The sequence below is a fragment of the Bolinopsis microptera genome, chromosome 2 (assembly GCF_026151205.1).
Source record: "Bolinopsis microptera isolate Bmic1 chromosome 2, MBARI_Bmic_1.0, whole genome shotgun sequence".
Classification (NCBI taxonomy): Eukaryota; Metazoa; Ctenophora; class Tentaculata; order Lobata; family Bolinopsidae; genus Bolinopsis; species Bolinopsis microptera.
Window position 1 is genome coordinate 9,751,405 of NC_087073.1, and position 22,400 is coordinate 9,773,804.

A 22,400-nucleotide genomic window follows, 5' to 3' on the forward strand; every position below is an offset into this window, starting at 1 on the left:
AAAGACGATAGATAATTAAATGTTGCATATGATCTGAAAACATGAGGCAAAACGGATTAGAAATGACGAAGTTATCAAGCATTTTCTGTATCTCTGGAACTTGCTACCGTATACGGTAAGAAAAGCTAACAACATTGATACTTTTAAACGGGCTTTAAAAACCCATTTTTTCAATAATCTAGAACATACCTAGTCGTATTTATATTTGTGTTCTTTTTTAGAAAGTTCCTAGAACCTGGCCTTAGTTTGTAAATTATTCCATGGGATTTTTTAACTGTCATGAGTTGTGTGTATAGTTACACTCACACGGAGTCCGGAGAGACTAGACTGCCATTTGCCATGCCCTGGCTTGTTTTTATTTTTTATTTTATTTTTATAAACCTGTATCTTTGGCCGGTACCACATGATTGCAGAGTTGGTAGCACATGCTTCGGCAATCTACCTGTACCTCAGTGAACCGGTGGGTGAACGGCAGCTTGCTTGCAAGCTGTTGGGTACAGGGTGATGTAGTGTGCGAGTTCCCTTAATTGGGTGCGACAATACTCAGGGAAATCGGACTGGGGATCCGTCGGCCTGGTCTACTACCTTGAGCAACTCATTAAATGATTGTGTGGTATTGACGGGGATGCAGGCCTCAGTTTGTGTTTGTTGTTTTGATCTACAAATAAAGAAGAGTGTATAATGAAGTTCAATTAATTAAATTCTTTTGAATAAATAAAGGTAACCATTATGTGTCGAGATTATTATTTTTCTCTTATAGTTTATTCCATCTGATGTCTGATTGTACCACCATGTCTGTCGTATAATATAGTTTTTAGACGTTAGTGTTACTAATAAGCAGTTTAAAGGAAATTGAGAATTTTTTGTTGGAGAATTCTAAATTATTAAAGTTTTATCTTTGTTTTGGACAGCCGCTCTGACATTAGTAGCTAGTACCATTCTTGGTTACTAGTTGCTAATATGAGCGGGATATAAATACTTTGTTATTATTATTATTATTATCTCGTTAACAACATTGACTTGGTGATTATGTGACACCGTGACACGACACCTTCATTGGGCACCCTTAAAAATTCCCATAATGTTTAACGGGGTGGTTAACGGGGTCACCTAATCACGTGATTAGGTAAACCAATCACCTGATCAAATGTAATGAATAAACTCGTTATGCTTCATATCTCTGTCATCTGAGAAGCTACAGTTCTAATTTTTTTCAGGACAAACGTAATTCGAATGGCCAAACACAATTCAAAAAATTTAGCTCGATTTGACTATCAAAACTATCAAAACTATCAAATAAATGCAAAAATGAGCCTTAATTTGAAAAAAATGAACTCTAATATTTATCGATTTGACAAATTCCTCAAACCAGTGGTGGTAGTAAGTCATACCAGAAAGAATTATTTCAATTGGGCACTCAGTGATTGAGCTATTAAGGCCAACGTATGCCCACTGACTTTTGGCCCACCCTGTATTAAAACTTTGTATCACGTCGTGACCCCCACGGTTGTTTCACTAGGTGAGCCGCGCACTCGTGCGCGGCGGGTCATACAACGTATGACAATTAAAACTCAGTTTTTAATACTTTCAACACTACTATATAGCAAATAATTTGAGATCATGAATACGAAGTTGTCAGTTTGAAACGTTGAATAATTCCTTTCCTGATAAAACTTTTTCCTTGTCGTACCAAACGGGATCAATAGAAATTTGCCCAAGAAAACATCAATAATTTTGTATAAAATTAAAGATCTTAACAATTGCTACACTTCAAAATACTAGAATAAATGTTCATAGAACAAAATATATGACTTTACCAGTCACCTGACGTTTCAAAATGAAACTGAGGTTGAAGATGCAGTTACAAAAGACCACTGGTTCCCAATCATTACTGAAACAAACTTTTTCCAAAATATCAATTGAAAGCAGTCCATATCTGCTTTTCTGTGAACTAAACAGCTCAAATATAAAAACTTATTCCCTTGTCATTACGACAATATCTAAATGAAAGGTGTTTGTCGTCGAGATAAAATCTTTTGCAATGTATTCAAAATTAATATATACACTTATACAAATTACCTGGAATACTTTTGAAAGAGAATAGGGAATACAGATTTTTTTTAGGGAACACAAATTTGAATTTTGATCTTTATTACAGACTATACATATCATAGATAACCATAAAAGCTGCACGTCAGCTGATTGCCTCAACTTGGATTAATAGTAATTTCAGTCGACAGAAGCTGAAGGATGGCAGTTCAAAAGGCCCATTGCATCATAGACAAGATCAAGGACTCGAGTGCCAATAATGGCTTTTCCGAATAACAAGCTCAAAAGCGCTACTGACTTATTTCTCCAAGAAAAGCACAATAGCGTGAGTAGCTTTTGTCAAGATGCCTCGAAAGTGATCTTAAACGATTCCCCAGGCCGTTCAATTTTGGTCGTGGAACAAAAACTTAGTGCAGAATCAAGCAAGTTATAGACATATTTCATACGTATCAAATTGGATGTGCTTTCGGTGGAGATATAACCTACCCCTTAATACATAATATTAAACATTAGATTTGAAAGTAATACTTTCAAAATTCAAAATATTGAAGTCAAAAACAAAAGTTGCATTTTTATACATATTCAATGTTAATATTATTTTCAGAATATCTTTGAAAAAGTTAGAATGCATTTGAAAATTGTAACTTTTTGTTCCATCTAGTAAACTACACTTTTTAATAACAAATGTTTGAATAACCAATATTTTTAAAAGTTTATAATTCTTGTAATTCTGATGATTTTCCGTTTATCAAAGCTTTCTTTGGGAATAGAACTTTGAGTACCTCAATCGTGTCTTGTGCCACCCTCAGTGACCTTGTAAGATGGTCATTCAAGAAAAATTCAGTCAAAAAACAGTGAAATTTGGGTAGTGGAGAGGTGAAATTCGAATGTGTCCTACCGGTAGGATATACTTGTGTCACTCTCACCGACCTCACTGATTGGTCATCAGTAAAGTTTTCAATCTAAACCGCGAAATTTCGGTCTAGGGAACAGCAGAAAAGCTCCTCTTCAAAAATCTTCCAAAATCTCTTTTTATATTCTGATGATTTTCCGTTTATCAAAGCTTTCTTTGGGAATAGAACTTTGAGTACCTCAATCGTGTCTTGTGCCATCCTCATTGACCTTGTAAGATGGTCATTCAGAGAGAAAATTCGAATCTCACGGAGAGGTGAAATTCGAAGATGTCCTACCGTGCCCGTAGGACATATTAAAAATTTTCATTGCACCAAAGTTTTCTCCGGATATACTGATTCTTGTACCTTGATGGCGACTTGTGTCACTCTCACCGACCTCACTGATTGGTCATTGGTAAAGTTTTCAGTCAAAACCGCGAAATTTCGGTCTAGGGCACGGCAATTAGGGCCATTGTTAGCCCAAGCGTTTTGGTCCGTCATTCCTGCCACTCAGCATTGCCTACTGTAAAGTAGAAATTTTTCTGAGACAATAGAGAAACTGACCTTGTCTCACTAAATTCAACCACTTTCCATAATAAAAATACTAACAAATAAAGTTTTTCTAAATAATTATATACAACTACTAAAGAATATTTCCTCAAGTTTACTTCTAGTAACTAACTAATTCGTGGTTTAAGCTCTTATTTTATTTATGATTAAAGGAATGTAAAATAAAACTTATTGTTTCATTGAGAAAAGCTCCTCTTCAAAAATCTTCCAAAATCTCTTTTTATATTCTGATGATTTTCCGTTTATCAAAGTTTTCTTTGGGAATAGAACTTTGACTACCTCAATCGTGTCTTGTGCCATTCTCAGTGACCTTGTAAGATGGTCATTCAAGAAAAATTCGGTCAAAACAGTGAAATTTGGGTCGCGGAGAGCTGAAAATGACTAGAAGCAGTATAAGAAAACTTTGATGCAGGCTGCAGGTGATAAGGCCATCAAGTGTCTAACCAGTACATGAATGTGGTTGAGCCTTAAAAGTTGGATGTATTGTATAATATTATTAGTGTGTATGCCCACATTCGATAAACAGTGTTTCTATTTATAAAAAAACTGACCATTTGGCAAATTTATAAACGTTTGCCTAATGGTCAGTTTTCTGTTCAAAAGCTTTTTGATCATGTTTTAATGATTTAAAGACAAGTTCTAATTACAATAGGATGAGATGACCACAGCAACATCTACTCGAAATGGCATCCTCCTAACCTCACAAATAACATGGAACACCTGGGAACCCGGTGGAGAGTACACAAAGGTGATCAAAATAAAAAATGTGGACACCAAGACTCATAAAATAAAATACAAGTAAGTTGTTTGTGTTGTATTTACACTTTCATTTTGAATGAGTTTAACAAAATTCCTATCTCACAAATAGAACTATAACATGGGTTTACTTAATGTTTGACAGTTTTACGCAGTGTAATGATTAAACTTTCATTTTTATTGCAGCTCGGAATATCAAACATCGCTTAACCCTTCTAAAATGCAAAACGTGTTCAACCGTGCGCGTGGTATGCATGTGAAACTTTTTAAGTCTAGCTCTACAAATTTAAGTGAGGACTCGGAGTTATTGTCTACCTCACTTTCATTTTCAGGACTCCGAAGAACAAATGCTTTTCAACCAAGTACCCACAAACGATAACATTATGCTCGGGAAACACAGCAAAGATTCCTATAACGTTCAAGCCATTGGAAAAGGTTTGTGAATCTTAAATGCACTTCAGCTGTTAATTTTGTGAACAAATTGATCATCCATCGTTTTTCATTTTGCTGTATGGGATGAAACGGTTCCCGCACTATATTACTCAACCATCGCAATAAAGTTCTGTCGTAATATAGTGCGATTTGAGCACTATATGTATCACGAAAAGGATCTCATGATTATTTTCAATAGCCCTAACCCTATATTATGTCCTATGATCTATGACGCAATATAGTGTTGTTACCGATCACAGTCTACGACTCTTAACAAACACTCTGAGCTCTTATTTATCTGCTAGGGAAATAGTATAATTTTAATAATTTTAAGGCTGTAAATTTTCCTGACGGTGCAGTAAAACCTGACACGGTACCAAGAATAAACCTGAGGGTTTCATCACCATTTCCATTTATAATTTTATGATACACTGCCATGATGAACTAGATTTTAATTTGAAAGAAGAAGTTGTTACTATCAGTAGCACGAGTTTTCTTGCTGGTAAAGTGTTTAGTGCCGTCATAGTGTTCAATGTTTATAGTGTTCATAGTGTTTTGATTCAAACGGTGTTCACTATACAGCAAATTTCCGGCTGCGGCATAGTGTAATATACAGGGGGGGGGGGGGCTAAAGTCAGTACCCATACGTTGTGTCATATACCACCGCCGTGTTTTATATTTGAGAGTTGTTGCTTTGCAGATGGCATACTGTACCTACTTGTTCGAGGATTCCATCACCAAAATTTGAAAATTCGAATTTGGGGGGCACACCCAATCAACATTGAATTGCATATACTGGTGTTTGTGAACATGTTAGAGACTCCGTTGTAGCATATTGCAATAGTTCATTTAATCCTGAATATAATCTGAAAAGATGGTGCAAAACAGTTGTGGAACACAACAAGAAAATTGAGAATAATCTTGAGCGAGGGTAGGGACCCAGATGTCGTTTCTAACCCAAATAAACTTTAAGGAGGCTTCTCATCAGTAGCCGCACCTCCTTACTCGGTTTCTGAACTGGAATTCTATGGGCTTCCAGACGGCCAGACCGAGTATTACCACCCCATCCTTCTAGAGTTCATCACAAGTAGCACCCACCTTGAAGATCTTTGACACCCAGACACACCCCATTGGCGAACAAACTTTGGATATAATCTTACATGCTCCCGAAGGAATCCCTGGTTTATGGTCTTTCTCATCGTCACCAGCACTTTCACTAGAGTCAGAGGCAAAATTGATTGGGTACTCAATGATTAACCAATTACGACACCGTAACCCGATCACCTGATGACTCGTAATGAACAAACTCGTTATGCTTCATATCTCGGTCATCTGAGAAGCTAGAATTCTCATTTTTCAGGACAAACGTAATTTAAATGGCCAAACACCATTCAATAAAATTACCTCTTGCATGCTAAATATTACGATTTTATTCTCTTACGTGTAGCTATAACACGTGTTTCTTACTTCAGGAGTTATACAGCGACCAAGTAGAATTCTGTACAAGAACAGATAAATTTACGGTAAATGTCCAGGCGGTTTTACCGAGATACTCTATCGATCTTCCTCACTCGTTGGGATTTGAGACTTGTGGTATTCAAACAACTGCCATTAAAACCTTCACTCTTGTCAATAAGAGTATTGAAACTTATTTCAAATGGAGTGTGGCTGCCCCCTTTTCTATTGAGCCAGCTTTGGGTTTACTTCCCGAAAGAGGACACTGTGATGTTACTGTCAAGTTTACTCCAAGCGAGGCCCATGTTTATGACTCAAAAGCAGTTGTTTCCTTCGGTAATGATCAACACAAGGACTTCTTTATCAGTGGTGTAGGTGAGCGGTTTGAAATTCTTCCATTATTCTCCTTTTTGGTCGAATTACCGGTTTTCAAGAACTCCCATCGACAGAGATATTGATTGTGGGTGTTAACCTTAACACACCATGCTATATAATCGTGTATCGTAACCGAAATCACTAAAAAAACAATTACCATTACAGGAAAACATCCGTATATAATGGTCGGTGACGGTAAGATTGAGGAAGAGTCTGTGCATCAGCTCCTCAATTTTGGGGACGTGCCAATCGGTACATCAACCAGTAAGGTATTCCATGTTAAGAATATGTCATCGGTAAATGCCAACGTCTCAATTTCTCACCAAATCAGTGGAACAGTAGCGATGGATAAGGTTTTTGTTTGTAAAAGACGGCAGCACATGATAAAACCATACTCCTCTATCAGCGTGAAGGTTTGTTTGAACATTTTAAAATAGGTCTTAAATCTCTCGTATCTACAATTTGTGGCCATGATCAAAGATTGTGGCAAATTTTCATCAGAAGTGTAAATTTTGTAAGGCGCGCTTGTCAGTTTTATAGGGTTGCGCGCGGATTATCTCGAAAATCCGAGTTGCCATGGCAACCATGTGCAGATATACATTACTGATTAGCTCAGTCGAGTTTATTATGTGATACAACTTTCTGTCACATGAGTACTCAAAATGATGAGGCAATAATTCAAAAATAATCAAACTGAAAAGAAGCTTCTTTTAAAATGTGGATTAATTTTAGGTTTTCCTCAGATAGATTTCTTGCCCACGATTGAAAAGATGGCATACACAGACTACTTCTACATCAGTCCAGCCGGATTCCCCTCGCAGTGCGTCGTGAAGTGTGTCGGCCGAAGTACAGCTCCTGATATAAAACTGAGCACTAGCATTCTGTCGTTTAAGTACGCTGAATTGAACACAGAACACAAACAATACCTCACCATATCCAACCAGTCAAATGTGAAGACTTCCTACCAAATAGTGCTGGATTCAACAGAGAGCGTTTTCAAAGTTGACAAAAATTGCGGAACCCTCGATGGAAAAGAAGAGCGTACAATTGTTGTGAAATTCGTCCCGCTACAAGCTATTCCATACTACAAAAGGATCCCTATCCTACTACACCGACAAGAACCGATATTCTTAGATTTACTCGGATCAGGATACACAAATGAGATACGACCAGCCAGGCTGATAGAGCATGACCTGGAAAACTTCGTCGAGAAAGTTCGAACTGGATTGTCAATGTATCCCCCAGAAGTTCAGGCTGGAATACTGGCCGATGATAAAACTATTCTCAGTCCTGGTGTACCGTTTCAAGACCAACCTCCCAGTTCCCAATATTTTACTGATGTTCAGGTAAACTGGCAGATAATGTCCTTTTGTTATATATATCAATCGAGTTGCTTGTATTTGTTATGTAATAAAATATGTTTTTCGTGGTATTATCAACAGGTTAAATTTTCAGATGATGACAGAGAGCACCACAATGCACGTGACTGCAGATATCGAGACCATCGACTTCGCTAAATGTAGAGCTTTCCAGAAAGTCCATCATAAGACAGTCACTGTCACTAATCACACCAAGGTATATCGTAATTGTGGGATCTTTGTTTATTGACATTGCTGAAACGCATGAATTAACGATTACCGATCACGTTACCATACAGAGTGGCTTGAAATTTGAACCCCTAATCAGTGATAAACAATTACACTTCCTATCTCAGGGAAGAGTAACAGCTATCTGGAATGATAACCCCGACAGCGTATTCACAGTTCTCCCAACAGAGTGTGATATTCAACCCTACAAGAGTGCCTCTTTCAGAGTTAACTTCCACCCTCAGAAACCTAATCAGTTTTATGGGGCTGATCTTGAGTGTACTACTTTCTATAAGGTAGAATTATCATCAATTTATTGTCGGTTGCTGTTTGGTAAATTATTGGTTATCATGATAAATTCAGGCTAATAGATAACGTGCTAGTGCAAGCTTATTTGATATATCCGCTCAACTTCATACTTGCAGTCGATGAGGGATGCACAACTTGTAAACGATGATACGATGTGTGCCTCCTGGTCCCAGTCAGTCTACTGTACTGGTGAAACATTTGAGCCGGGTCATGAGCCGTTCTTACCAAGGTACGAGACTGACACCTCGGCTATACTCTTCCCTCCGGCTCTTCCTGATCAGCCTGTCTACAGGACTCTTCTTCTAAGGAACCAAGGCGATACTCCCATGTCTTTCGTCTTTGAGGATGATCCAATGGGAATTTTCAGGTATAATTCATGATTTATATAAAATAATGAGAAAATCGAGTGTTTTTTAGTAAGTTGAGCATTATAATGAACTAGACTGTAATTTCATTCTTTCTCTGTCGTCTTCAATACTCCTTCCCCGCAGTGTAAAACCTATGACGGGTGTAATTTATAACGAGGTATGTATAGTGATGGTGAGATTCTTGGCTAACCAGAGTAGATCATACCAACACAACCTGGCCTGTACTCTGAACACTAAACACAAGATAGTCTTCCCTTGTGTAGCAGCGGTAGAGCTTCCAACTGCCTGGCTTGAAAACGAGGTGCGATGAACAGAAAAACATAACTTATGATTTTAGATGAAAACAAGTAGTTTTGTGAGAGATGATTTCATTTAAGAATTAAATTTCTCTCCTTCTGAGTGAAACTGTGAGTCTTTGAACTGGTAGATTCACGAACATCTCTGTTCCCAGGGTGCGATGGTGTTCAAGCCGTCGTGTGTAGGAAGTGTGACAGAACATTGCTACGGAGTACGCAACACATCCAGACTTCCTCTACATTTCGAGTGGAAGTTGCACAACCAAGATAACAACCTCACTGTGTCACCTTTAGCTGGTGTTATCCTTCCAAACGATACTCAAGTGCGCAAACTTTTTCAAATTTGATCTGGTTGTTTTTGGTCGAAAAACATTTTGTTTTTCGCGCTCTTAGAACGCATTGTTGTTTTATTTCTCATCTCTGCACAGACAGTCTGACTATTAGTTTCCCAAGTCTCATGAAGTACTAACACTATATTTTTGTTGACAGTATCAGAGTTGGAAGTTTTCACCGAAAGATGAGTCAGTACTAAAAGCAATGAACGTTTTGTCAATATTCCACGTCAAGAATAACAGGAGAAAACTAACCGTGTCTTCCATGGGACAGGCGACTAAAGCTTCTCTTGAGGTACAGGATAATATTATATAGTACTTAACATTATCTTGACTATCGACTTATAGGTTGCAATTCATCTTAATTATAGAACAATAGGTTTTTATTAGAATCACTTAATACACATTTTTAAGATATGGTTACATTACCAAGTATCTTATCCCTAGTGCTTGCCGAAGAAGGTTAATTTCGGGATCTCTGTGGTTGGAGAAGTTTCCTCAGAGACGGTGTCTCTACACAACCCTTACTCCTGTACTGCTGACTACGAGCTCTCTTTAGAATATGACGGTCCGGATCACTGTGGTAAGTGACTGTTTCCAGTTTGAAATGTGATATTAGCAACGCGATGGCATGTTGAGGTGCTTAACAGTAGATTTAGTTATTTGGATAAGACGTGACCGATATCTCATTTAATTGTATAGATTTGTAATAAACTAATCAATACAAAATATCAGATATAAGTCTGGACAAGACGAGTGGATCTCTGTCTGCGTATGGTAAAGAGGAATTGTACGTGACCTACCAGCCTCTATCTCAAGCTAACTACAATGTGAAAGTTATCTGCACCATCAACTCACAACGGCACACTCTACTCACCCTGACTGGTGAAGGAGTGTTCCCCAAACTCTCTTTCATCGACATCCGCTCAGTTGGTGCGAGTAATACTTATTTTTCGTCATGAAATCAAAATATCTGTTCTTATTTATGTAGCTGTAAATTGTAAAATCAAACGTTGTTTTCCTCTTCAAAGATCTCATATTTGACAATAAAGTTCCAGGAATACTGTGCAACGCGAGTAAGAAGCGCATCTGGGATCTGTTCTCCCTTGATCTGCTGAACAAGCACCTTGCTGAAGCACCCGACCCTACCGAGCTGAGGCAACTTATGGAGACACGGAGTAACGACAGAACCAAACCTTTCAGGTACAATCAGCTGTACAAATATACTCTATTTGAACTCGAGTAACATTTCGTGGGCATGAGCAACCATGAACATGATATTTTACAAATCTAGAAACTTTAAATTGTTAACGTGTAACTTATTTCAGCACCAAGGCCCTTGCTGTGGTAGACTTTGGATCAAATACAGTTGGCAGTGACCCAAGCAAAGTGGTGGTTGTCATGAAGAACAGTGGCAAAGTGTCCTCTTCTTTCAGGTAATCATTCATTGGTCCACTTCCAAGTTAAACTGTGACTGCTTGAAACCCCACTTGGTAGCAAAGGTAGTCCCTCCAAAATGATTACAACTTTCGTATTCCAATCACACTGTATCATGAATCAGGTTCCTATTCCCGCCTGACTTATGTCTGGACATGGCAACCTGGGCAGAAGATAAAGTAGAGGATGCAACAAGAGCACAGGAGCGCTTTAACATCGAGCCAAGAGAGGGTACCATTAAACCTGGTGATACTCTGTCTCTCATGTTCACCTACAGGTCAGTGTAAGGCAGGAATCAAGTTAAAAATGTTCTAGAATTTTAATGTGCAATATTTCTTCGAAAATCTCGAATATCAAACATTAACAGTAACTACATCAGACATGGGAGTGAAGGAATAGAAGAGCTGCCTATCCTGCTGAAACTGTCACGTGGTAGAGAGATAATGTTACAACTGAGAGGAGTAACAGTGAAATCTGGACTGGCCTATCCCCAGATAGCCCACAAGAGCCACACTCTGCAGCCTGTTATCATTGGTTCTAATTGCCCACCAATACAGGTATTGTACCAGTCGAATTAGCTTGTTGTGCTACGGTGATCACTGATTTCAGTAAACCCAACCCCTAAATATTAAATTCCGTGTCCAGCAGGAAAAGTCTTCACACTCTAGTTGTGTTATTTGCAGTACAATAAAAACAAATTCCACAGTACTACGAGCTGTACAACGGAGGAGACAGTCAGATGGGTTACGAGGTGATGGACGAGTCTCTAGCTCAACTAACACACGAGAACTACGGGTGTGAGATTATGAAGTGTCTCCAGCCGACTGGCAGAGTTCAGCCACACTCGATCGCTCAGATACCTTTCCTCTTCTCACCACTCGAGGCTAAAACTTATGCTGTTAAGGTAAGAGTATGGCGTGTTTTATTTATAGATTCAACTGTCCATTGGGAATACTTTCAATTTTCATATGTTGTTATCATAATATGTTATTCTGGATGTTTTTAAAACACTACATTAGATACGACATGCATGCAAACGTTACACGTATTAGTGATATAAATAAGAGCAGCAACTCATGATCCTCGATGGTTGATTCACGTAACCACCGCCACCCTTCCCAGGTGCCAATTATGATAGTCGGAGGTGACACCTACACCATCACCATATTTGGAGAGGGTATAACACCCGGACAACATAGCACCGTCCAGAAAGGATCTGTTATCCCTGACAAGCAGGCTGTGCTTCTGGATAATCAGCTGGCAGTCCTTTCTAACGAGGCCATAGACTTCGGTGTAGTGCCTACCTTCTCTGTGTCCAAGAAAATTGTGTTTATTACGAATACTTCCAAAGAGCACATCACTTTCAGGTAAGGTTCACCTAGTTTTTTACTCAAGTAAATATTTATTAAGCTTAATACAAAATAGATATTCCTTTAATTTTACATAATGTTTTCATTCCTGGGCTGCACCACTAGCTTCGTTGAATGAACTTGATATTGCTCATCGCAAACACCTCCGAAGAATCCTCAACATCAGATGGCCTACTGGGGTTATTTCTAATGAGGCACTCTATGCTCGTTGTTATGTCACTCCCTTGTCTGTGAGAGTCTCTAAGTTTCGATGGAGAATGTTAGGACATATCTTAAGAGGACAGGAAGACTCACCAGCATACACCTCTATGTTATTTGCTATAAATTCTGATATTTTTATGGAAGGGAGACGGGGTAGACCATGTTTAAACTTATTAGATGTTATTAGAAAAGACTTGACTAGTAGAAATCTTGATATTAGACTTAAGAATTTGACTGATTTCGAAGACCTTAGATTTTTAGCTTTAGATAGGGAGGAGTGGAAGAAGTTAGAAGATGGTTGATGTTTTTGTTTTCTTTTTTATGCGTTTTGATATCTATAAGGTGCCTAGGATGCTCTTTTAAAGAGATATTTCGTACTTTGAAAGATTTACTACTACTACTACTAATGTTTTCATTTGATCAAGTGATCCGTCCTATCCTAGATGGAACACGAACACGACCCCTCTGTGCGGTGAAGTTATCTCGGTCTCACCCAACTCTGGTACCTTAGCACCAAGTGCATCGACCACGATCGAGGTTTCTCTCCTGCCTTCATCTTACCCCGCCATTTTTGATCTTGATATTATCTGCGAGTTGACCGGTTAGTTGTTTTCGAGTTCAGATATTACTCAGTTACCTAGAAGAGAATCTTAATTTTTAACCTCAGCTGTTATCATTACGTTACACTGAATAACCCCCACCTTCGCTACACTGAATAACTCTTCAGATAACTCCAAAGAATCAGCATACGTGGAGACATTAGCACAATACGCGAATACTTTAGAAGAGGATAGAATCACCTTCACCATCAAGGAAGCCAAGCCTCAAACTCCAGATAAGATAGACAAGAGCAGAGATAACTGGGCAGCAACTGAAACATTGAACAAATACCACGCACTGCCCCCAATTAGAGCCCTCGCTCCATCACCCCTTGACAGGCCTGAGACCAGGTTAATTGGTTTACCGAATACAATGTTGATTCTTTAACCTTTATTTTGACACGTGACAGGTCAATCGTTGTCACGTGTCACAGCAAACTTGCATCACGTCTACATGAGAGAAGTTTCATAAAATAACAATTTAAATGTTTCTGAACTCGTCATATCAAGTCCTAGGGAGTATTGCTGTACCAAGAATACAAAACACTGTTCTACGAAGAAGAGAGAATCGCCCAAGAAAGAACAACCGTCTCCTCCGGTACCAGAACAGCCGTTCTATCTTCATTTGAGGATCATCGGTCAAGTTGCCGACATTAAGTTGTTTTCGGGTGACTTGGGCGGTTTTGATGTTCCTACTGCCGGTATAATTGAACCAGGTAATGTACTGTAAACTATTTTGAAGCTATATGCCAATGAAAGAAAACGTCCGAAAGTTTTAAAATGTTGATTCTATTACTATCTGTTATGTTTAATTTCCCCCTCAGATACGGAAACTGAACTGGAGATTCCTCGCGTGGCCTCAACTACTGAGGTCAGCACAATCAGCAATGTTCTCAGTTTCGTGTTGAAGTCCCTCCTTGATGATGTAGATGTTCACACTGCCATCAGAAACCTATCCAAAGAGCCGATACCTTTTTTCGCTCAAATAACTCGACCTCAGGTAAGTTGGTTCAAAGGATAACTTAGAATGTTTTGACTTCACATCAATGATCATGTTTCGTATTATTTATACGACTTAATTTTCCCTTCTTTACAGGCAACTGAATTGGATGTAATCGAAGAAGAGCGTTCCGTAGAAGAGACCACTGAGGAGTTGGCAGAAGCAGAGCAGTCCGCAGAAGGAAGGTTAGCTGAACCCTCTCCAGTGCCTGCCTCATCATCATTCGACGTGAAGCTCTCACCCCTTATCACAGAGATACTTGGAGAAACAGTGGCTAACATCATTCAGGAAACCGTTCAGAAGGAACTCGTTCTCACTGCCAGATCACGCACTATCGCATTACCTCCACGGAGCCCACATCATATCCAGATGTAATATGTGCGTGTTTGAGATGAAAAAGGAGAGTGTATTTTCATTAAACTTTTAGTTTGTATGTAGCGGAGTTCAACCATTTGGTAGCGATCTTATTTCAAATAGTACGTGTCAGACCTTTAGTTTAATATTTGTTAAGATAGTCGCCTTGAAGTAGCGGCAAGCTAAGAAGAGGTCTGGAGGAAATGTGTAGGGGGACATGTAAATGGATTGAGAAACTTTTAAAAGAGTAAGATTACCGATCCCTATCATGTATAAAGTGTATATTGTAAACTATTCTTTGATTAAACTAGAGTTTTACTTTGTTACTAGTAAGTAATATGTCTCATTATAAACTGAAACTTCTGCTCGATCATTGATATCAGTTGTTTCCAAACCAGTAGTAAATAGTTTAACTGGCACCTTAAAAGTGGTGCGTAAAATATTTGTTTCCCAAAACGACCACAAATTTTCGAAAGATAACTTCTTATGATGTTTCGGTAACTCTATCTAGTTGATCCTTTTCAGTTCAGTCTGTATGTATATTCTCCTCGATAGAGAAAAGAGAAAATTTTCCATTAATGCTTTTATCGCGATCGTAATTTCAAGTTCACATAAATTCGTAGGATTGATAAGTTCAAATGAATGGTATTTATAGTAGTTGTGATGATCTAAATTTGTTTGTTCATGAACCAGCCACCATCTTTTACTAATTACCGTTGGAAAACGTTAGTACAGCCTGCTTTGCTACACGAGAAAAGAGGTACATAATATAAAGCGTGTGTCAAAGCCCGTTTTACTTAATCACCTCGAGTATATGGAAAACATAAAGACATACTTAAACTGCGAAAGAACATTCTTCTCGTACTGTTAAGTGGTAGGAAACGAATTTTAAACAAAGAAGCGATTAACTGATTAGGGCTGGAATGAAAACAACTTTCCTCCTACTTTGTTGTCGTCCAAGCACATACTTTTCGCCGCACTCTTGTATATAGTCAGACGAGACTCAAGATATCCCGTATAAATAAAAAAGTGTATTCTCACTTCTAAATGATCTAGCTGATACGCCTGATTGAAGCGGCGCGCAACATACCGCGCCGCCAGTGGATGAATGATATATAAGAATTCACGTGGTATAAATGCTGGAAAATCGTGCTTTAAGTTTAGTTTTAAACTCGCGCCCACCATTTTGTATGTTTTAGAAGAGGTACCGTGCTAAATCAGATACAACTAAGTTATTAAGCTTGGTTATATAAGTTTCTAATGAACCAATACAAATAATTGTAAATCATACAAATACAATTTCAGATTCTACAAGGGTTCTTTTGCCCTACTCATACTGGATACCAGCTCCAAAATACTCAGGAGTTCTATTAATTCAACGCAGCCAGGTAGTCTTTTACTTCTGTTCTGTTTAATTTTCTGAATCCATCTGATGTACATATGCCAATCTCAATGTTATCCTCCGTCATCTGCCCCTCGAACCCTTCTTTTAGAGTTAGAATAGCGGTGTGGACTGCATCTTCAAGCTCAAGATCAGCATTGTACCTGCGGATAAATTGTACAATAACATGGCTCCAAAACAATAAACATACTGCAGAAATCAGTTTGATCACGTGCATTAATAAGACACAAATGTAGTAACTTCTGATTGCGTTGATAAGTTATAACTTATACCTTTTTTCAAGGAATGTTTTTCCGTTTACATGGTTCTTTCCCATAGCAGTAGCTTTCCATGCGAAGTATGCCCCCTGAAAATTTTAAAAGTTGAACGTCTACCACCACAATCACTGTGGCAATGTTATATTATAACTATTCAGCCAGGTCTTGATATCCATGTTAAAAACGTAGGACCACAACCTACCGAGGGGTCACACTGCACGAGATATGGTGTATCCTGATCGAACCCAGCAACTAACAGTGACACTCCAAAAGGTCGGACTCCGCTGAAAATACAATCAATGTTACATTGATACAGTAGGATTATAATCATTTCATATATCACCACTTTACACAATAACCTGATCTAAAAATTAAGCTCATAATTACAGGCGTTTCTACACTAGACTAACCCAGAATGAGTATACTCCTGCATAACGTTAGCAAGCCTCTGAACCAGCTGAGAAACAGGGATCTCCTCATCAAACTGCAGATAGTACTGCTGTGCTATCTTGCGGGCTTTGCGCACCAACAGTCTGAAGTCGGGTCCCATACCACTGTACGTCATACCACAATGCTTAGTTATCATCTCCATCTGAGTAAAAGCAATTAAACCTTCCAAACCGTCGGATAATACAACTTTTATGTGACTATCTCCTCCTCGTTACAAAGCCGAGAAAATACTTTTATACTTAACAACATTTACCTTGGTGATGGTGGTATCATCATACAGGATACTCTTAGTTTTCTTCTCGGCAGCTAAAACCACACCAGTTTTGCTCTTGATGCCGATCGAGGGAGCACCAGCAGCAACTGCTGCGATAGCATATTCTATCTGGACTAGCTTCCCGGAGGGGGAGAAGGTGGTCAAACTGAAGCTGTACCTTTCAGACATAGTGCTAGACGAATATGTTCGTTAGTAGAGTAATAGAATGGTTCTGTCAAATATTGTGGATTGAAAATCTAAAATTTATCAGACGATTCGATATTATTTTAAACTTTTAAATATATGATCGTATATTTTATACTTTTCGCAACTTGGTAACATAAGAAAAATTAAATGATACAAACGTGTATTGATTGCTAATTTTGGCAAAATTAATCAGGCTATTTCAAAGCAAAGTATGCTATAAGAGGCTTCTTCGGAAAAGTTTTTACTAATCGTCCATTGAGATTGTCTATCCTTTTCTGTTAGCTCGCTACCTTCTTTTATTTCTGGACTCCAAAAGTATCCCCACTCGAGGAGGGTCTTTTCTTTGTTATATGTTGGTTTACCACTCCAAGAAAGAGGAAAAATGGTCGATTTGCCAACTCCTGACTTTGATATAGATAAAGCAAGATGCAGTTTCGGAAGCTGTTCGTGTTGGTAATCATCAAGACCTGGGCGTCGCAAAATAGTGTCCAGAGCAGAAAGTCTCATAGAAAAAGAGTCTGAATTGTCATCTTGCATTGCAATTATTGAGAGAACAAATTGCTTACCAGTGTACTTGCTATTTGGTAACTTGAACATAAAAGCGTTGTCCTTAAAAATAACCTCTTGCAAAAAATGGGAGCCACGATATTCATGAATTGTCTTGAAAGTCAAATCGTCTGATTTTGAAACCAAATATTCACAATTCTTAACAAGTTGAAGGAATCTAATGCTGGGCGAATTTTCGTTGTGGCTGTTGCAGTAATTATTCAGGTAGTTCTCCTCCATTTTGCACCATCCCCGTTCATCTTTAAGAGCTATAATATTATTCAATATATCGTCATCGAAATCATCTTCAGAAGAATTCATCAGTTTTAGCCATATTCCGTCAAAGAACGAGTACAAACTGCCAACATTCTGATCAGCAGAGAGCTCATCAAGGGCTGTTTTGAAATCGAGGTCAAGATATTTCCCAAAGTCATTACTAAAAATGGGAAAGAAGTTTTGCCTTAAACTACATTTCTGTTTGTACAAACTAACAAACAATTTGAAATCCTCTGTTTGAACCGACTCCATATTCTCAAAGTAATGGAATAATCCCTCGTGAGCTTCTGGTTTCTTCCAGTAACAAAGATTTAAGTCTATGTGCTGAACGAGGTATCGTGAGTTTTGATCAAGATGATTCGCATTTTGATTCTCCAGGTATGTTAGCAGTACTTGTACCAAAACATGAACATCATCTTGTGCGATTGCAATACAAGCATCAATCTGGAACTTGGTTGACAGTGCAAGGTTAGATAAAAACTGATTTAGGAAGTTTTCTCGTTGCAAAACAAGAGTAGTGCTCATTTTCTTTACTACCAAGTCCAGGAAATCTCGCTTCTTCAGAGCAGACATAAAATAAACAGCTTCTTCCACAGCGAATAAGATATCAGGATAGCAACTATTGTTGGTCAGATTATCCAGATAGGACACAAAGTACTTCTCACATCTGGCACTCAGCCAGGAAATGCCAAACACATGGCTCATCTTGTTCACATCCCTGAAGTTTCGCAGGTTTCCTGCTTCCACCTCTCCAGTGTAACAAGCCTCAATAAAACAGTCCACCGCCTCCCTGCTGAAAGTCCTCGACATCTAGTGACGTCAAATGAAGATCAGTGGTAAGGTTATCAATCACAGGGCTGTTCAGGGACAATATAATGGAGTTCGCTTTGATTGGTTCTCCATTTTTCATGTTAAAGGTAAGGTTACCGTGACTTGGTGCTCCAATGTGATGTCTTCCGAAATCTGCTGGTACACAAACTTTAGGAGCCATGATAACACACACCTAAGGATGTATAGAGCTGTATTGAATGTATATAATACATAGTTCCCTTAAAAATCTGCAACGAAGTGAGGATTAGTTTTTTGAAGCACACACAGGCCTTTAAAGATATACTTTTAGAATACAGCAAATTAAAAACCCATGTTCACAGAATATTATTTTGAAAATTATTCTTACAGATGCTCTGATCATTTTTTTCCTTTAATTGAGGTAATGATAATGCGTTATATAATTATGAAAAATGGACCTTTAAAAATTTGTGTTTTTAAAATTAACTATTAAGATATGTCACTCTAACAGATAGCAAATTATTTTGTAAGTAGCTTCCTTAGAAACATCTCGATAATGGTTCCATATAAAAAGCCCTCGGGAACGTTTTCTTAAGAGCATGTCATCTGGTATCTTCTGACTCCTTATGTACCCCCACTCCCAGTAAGTTTTATCATCGTTATGTGCTGGTTTGCCACACCATGAAAGAGGAAAAATGGACCTTTTGGCGAGTGTTTCAATTGATAGGGCCAGATGTATTTTGGGAGGGTCCTGGTTGTCATACAAACACGGGTGTTCTCGGGAGGTATCTACTGCCAGCACCTTCACGCAAAACGTGTCTGGAGTATTATCTTTCATCGCATTTATCTATTTATTGAGAGGACAAATTGTTTACCAGCATATCTGCCACTGTTTGGTATTTTGAACACAAAAGCGTGGTCTTTAAAAATGATTTCTTGCAGAAACTCTGTACCAAAATACTCGTGAATAGTTGTACTTGTCGATTCATCCGACTGAGCAACCAACTGTTCACAATTCTGCACAAGCTGAACAAATTTATTGGCTGGCCAATTCTCTTTAGTGGATTTATAATAATTATTCAAATAGTCATCGTTTATCTTGCACCAGCCTCTTTCTTCCTTGACAGCAATAATTTTGTTTATTATACCACTATCAAAATCGCATTCTTCATTCATCAATTTCAGCCAAAGGCGTCGTAGAGGGAGTAGAGATTGTCCACATTATGATCAGAAGATAAATCTGCAAAAACTGCATCAAAACCTTTTTCAGCGCTTATATAATTCCCAAAATAATTGAAGACAGCGGGGGAATAATTAATGGTCAGTTGCAGTCTACATTTCTGTTTGTACAAGCTAACAAACAATTTGAAATCCTCTGTTTGAACCGACTCCATATTCTCAAAGTAATGGAATAATCCCTCGTGAGCTTCTGGTTTCTTCCAGTAACAAAGATTTAAGTCCATGTGCTGAAGGAGGTATCGCGAGTTTTGATCAAGATGATTCGCATTTTGATTCTTGAGATGTGCTAGCAGAACTTGTACCAAAACATGAACATCATCTTGTGCGATTTCAATACAAGCATCAATCTGGAACTTGGTTGACAGTGCAAGGTTAGATAAAAACTGATTTAGGAAGTTTTCTCGTTGCAAAACAAGAGTTGAGCTCAGTTTCTTTACAACTAAGTCCAGGAAATCTCGCTTCTTCAGAGCAGACATAAAATAAACAGCTTCTTCCACAGCGAATAAGATATCAGGATAGCAACTATTGTTGGTCAGATTATCCAGATAGGACACAAAGTACTTCTCACATCTGGCACTCAGCCAGGAAATGCCAAACACATGGCTCATCTTGTTCACATCCCTGAAGTTTTGCAGGTTTCCTGCTTCCACCTCTCCAGTGTAACAAGCCTCAATAAAACAGTCCACCGCCTCCCTGCTGAAATCCTCAACATCTAGTGACGTCAAATGAAGATCAGTGGTAAGGTTATCAATCACAGGGCTGTTCAGGGACAATATAATGGAGTTTGCTTTGATTGGTTCTCCCTCTTTCATGTTAAAGGTAAGGTTACCGTGACTTGGCGCTCCAATGTGATGTCTTCCGAAATCTGCTGGTACACAAACTTTGGGGGCCATGATAACACACACCTAAGGATAGAAATAATCTATACCAAGTTCCCTCAAAATTTGTTCATTTTTACAGGTCAAAAATAACTCTGACTTATACGTCCTTTCGTTACGACAAGTCAGATTCATATAGAAATTGATGACAGAATATGACACTTAGTATCTAATAGCAGTCATAGTTGTTTAATCAATTTCATGACATTAGTTATGCAAGAAGCTTCACGTGATATGATGTGAAACAGAATAAACATTCTCGGACGGTTCGCAAAAGTTGCAATTCATAGCATATTCTAATACATAGTATCACATAGAAATTGTACTATCAAGTCAAAATAGGATTCAACTAAAAGCATTCTCCAATAAATTAGTTTTAAATCAGGAAATTAACCAAAAATGGTTAACTTCAATAAAAGCTCAAATTTGATACATCTTCAAATATAAATATTGGTCTGAACATTTCAAAACTCTAACCGCACAAAATGGCGTGATAATTTGGGTCAGAGAGGAAAAATAAGAAACAAATATTTGTTTATGAAAGGTAAACAGTGGGAAACTTAAATCTTGTTAACGATGAAAAAATTTCAAACCAAACGCTGAAAAGATGAAATGAAACAATTGATGTAGGTAATGAGTACCCAAATACTGGTAATAAGTTTAGAAATGGCGAGTTTGAGACCCCATTATAGTCAAGAATATTCAGTACAACACACAGCATAATCAACGCAAGATGATAATTAGAGCTTCGATTGTTTGGTCCAATAAGTCACAGCGTCTCTCCATCAATTGCTCGAGTAACATTATCCTGTTTCCAGGCACCAGGCCTGTTAACTACATGTAAATCCTATGAAAGTCGCTGGCTCCGAAAGCAGCATTGCACTTGGGGCACTTGCGCTGGCGGGTGTCGTAACGCAGTTTCATGCACTCGAAACAGAAGATGTGATAGCACTTGGTGAGAACAGCGTCCTTCTTGCGGACATTGCACACTGGACATGTTAACTTCTGTTTGTACATCCTCACTTCCTCCTCCAGCACCTGTTAACAGATAACGATTAGAAGACATAAGACTGGAATGTAATTACCAAACTGGTTTAAAGGGGAGGAGCAATTAACGAATATCCGAGAAAACACATAATATAAGAATTTATTAAGATTCTATAAAAGTCACCTCATCAATGGTAGTAGAGAGAGGATTATCCTTCTTATGTCGATCTAGTTTCCTCTTGTACGCCAACAGATCCTCCTCTTTCCTCTTTCCTTTGAAGAGCTCTGATTCTAACACAGCTGTCTTCTCAGCTATCTGCTTCCTTATCTCTGTCGCCTGAAGATAACATGTTAGAGGCCCAATGTTTACAGCAGAATTAATAGTATTACTTATACTGATATACTTAAATACGAAATGAGTCGGGATTTTAGAGTAAAAGTATCCACTCTCAGAATTTTCAAAAACTCAGATTAAAATGATTATTAAATTTGCAATCATCAAAACTAAGAAAGGGCCAGAACCTCAGAGTTCAAAGTGTCGTAAGAAGCTTTGAGTTCGTTGTAATTGAGACAGTGTTTGGAAGACTCTTTCTTGTGAAGGTCTATCGCTTGCTGTTTCAACTGTATCTCCTTCTCAAGCGTGCTTAAACTTCCCTGGTAAAGGTTTTCGTGTTAAGTTATTGGACATGGTTAGTAGCTAACAGATGTGTCAGTTGCTACTTGCTAACCATTAT

The 22,400-nt window shown here is 38.3% G+C and overlaps 4 protein-coding genes across 8 annotated transcripts in view; 1 reads left to right on the top strand and 3 right to left on the bottom strand.

The window, feature by feature from the left end:
* Positions 1 to 19,087, bottom strand: part of LOC134811551 (serine/threonine-protein phosphatase 4 catalytic subunit) — a 39,305-nt gene extending 20,218 nt beyond the window's left edge. Inside the window, exon 1 of the mRNA XM_063818493.1 lies at positions 19,078 to 19,087. The gene's annotated coding sequence lies outside the window, so the exon portion shown is untranslated. The remainder of the gene's footprint in view (positions 1 to 19,077) is intronic.
* On the top strand, positions 1,605 to 14,689 carry LOC134811822 (cilia- and flagella-associated protein 65-like). 4 transcript variants are annotated; one of them, XM_063818913.1, is made up of 25 exons: positions 1,605 to 1,615; positions 4,163 to 4,310; positions 4,601 to 4,703; positions 6,173 to 6,530; positions 6,696 to 6,943; positions 7,274 to 7,876; positions 7,986 to 8,105; positions 8,245 to 8,412; positions 8,542 to 8,792; positions 8,917 to 9,094; positions 9,245 to 9,412; positions 9,579 to 9,716; positions 9,869 to 10,004; positions 10,157 to 10,354; positions 10,474 to 10,624; positions 10,750 to 10,857; positions 10,983 to 11,135; positions 11,238 to 11,415; positions 11,565 to 11,762; positions 11,981 to 12,225; positions 12,873 to 13,030; positions 13,157 to 13,379; positions 13,539 to 13,744; positions 13,853 to 14,028; positions 14,125 to 14,689. In XM_063818913.1, the coding sequence occupies exons 2-25, from the start codon at positions 4,171 to 4,173 to the stop codon at positions 14,401 to 14,403; spliced, it is 4,884 nt and encodes a 1,627-aa protein (XP_063674983.1). In that variant the 5' UTR covers positions 1,605 to 1,615; positions 4,163 to 4,170; the 3' UTR covers positions 14,404 to 14,689. The 4 variants fall into 4 exon arrangements, with proteins under 4 accessions (XP_063674983.1, XP_063674984.1, XP_063674985.1 ...); XM_063818914.1 differs by having other exon boundaries at positions 13,545 to 13,744; XM_063818915.1 differs by having other exon boundaries at positions 10,480 to 10,624.
* LOC134811552 (proteasome subunit alpha type-2-like) lies at positions 15,628 to 16,977 on the bottom strand. Its single transcript, XM_063818494.1, has 5 exons — positions 16,745 to 16,977; positions 16,452 to 16,633; positions 16,244 to 16,325; positions 16,057 to 16,130; positions 15,628 to 15,927 (listed from the first exon to the last, which is right to left on the bottom strand). Exons 1-5 carry the CDS (start codon positions 16,931 to 16,933, stop codon positions 15,753 to 15,755), a joined length of 702 nt encoding a protein of 233 aa, XP_063674564.1. The 5' UTR covers positions 16,934 to 16,977; the 3' UTR covers positions 15,628 to 15,752.
* A 1,854-nt stretch (positions 19,088 to 20,941) lies between the features above and the next one.
* Positions 20,942 to 22,400, bottom strand: part of LOC134811547 (E3 ubiquitin-protein ligase BRE1A-like) — an 84,198-nt gene continuing 82,739 nt past the window's right edge. For both annotated transcript variants that reach the window (XM_063818484.1, XM_063818483.1), the window contains 3 exons: positions 22,189 to 22,320; positions 21,851 to 22,003; positions 20,942 to 21,717 (listed from right to left, as the gene is read on the bottom strand). In XM_063818484.1, coding sequence (XP_063674554.1) covers positions 21,514 to 21,717; positions 21,851 to 22,003; positions 22,189 to 22,320 — 489 coding nt within the window. In that variant the 3' untranslated portion in view covers positions 20,942 to 21,513. The remainder of the gene's footprint in view (positions 21,718 to 21,850; positions 22,004 to 22,188; positions 22,321 to 22,400) is intronic.

Bases quoted from the DNA above. Each gene is read 5' to 3' on its own strand.
- LOC134811822 (XM_063818913.1), top strand. From the start codon at position 4,171: ATGACCACAGCAACATCTACTCGAAATGGCATCCTCCTAACCTCACAA. The intron at 8,793-8,916 runs GTATAATTCATG...CCTTCCCCGCAG, and splicing joins GATCCAATGGGAATTTTCAG to TGTAAAACCTATGACGGGTG. The intron at 11,136-11,237 runs GTCAGTGTAAGG...TAACTACATCAG, and splicing joins TCTCTCATGTTCACCTACAG to ACATGGGAGTGAAGGAATAG.
- LOC134811552 (XM_063818494.1), bottom strand. From the start codon at position 16,933: ATGTCTGAAAGGTACAGCTTCAGTTTGACCACCTTCTCCCCCTCCGGG. The intron at 16,634-16,744 runs GTAAATGTTGTT...GCTTTTACTCAG, and splicing joins ATGATACCACCATCACCAAG to ATGGAGATGATAACTAAGCA. The intron at 15,928-16,056 runs GTATAAGTTATA...ATTTATCCGCAG, and splicing joins AAAACATTCCTTGAAAAAAG to GTACAATGCTGATCTTGAGC.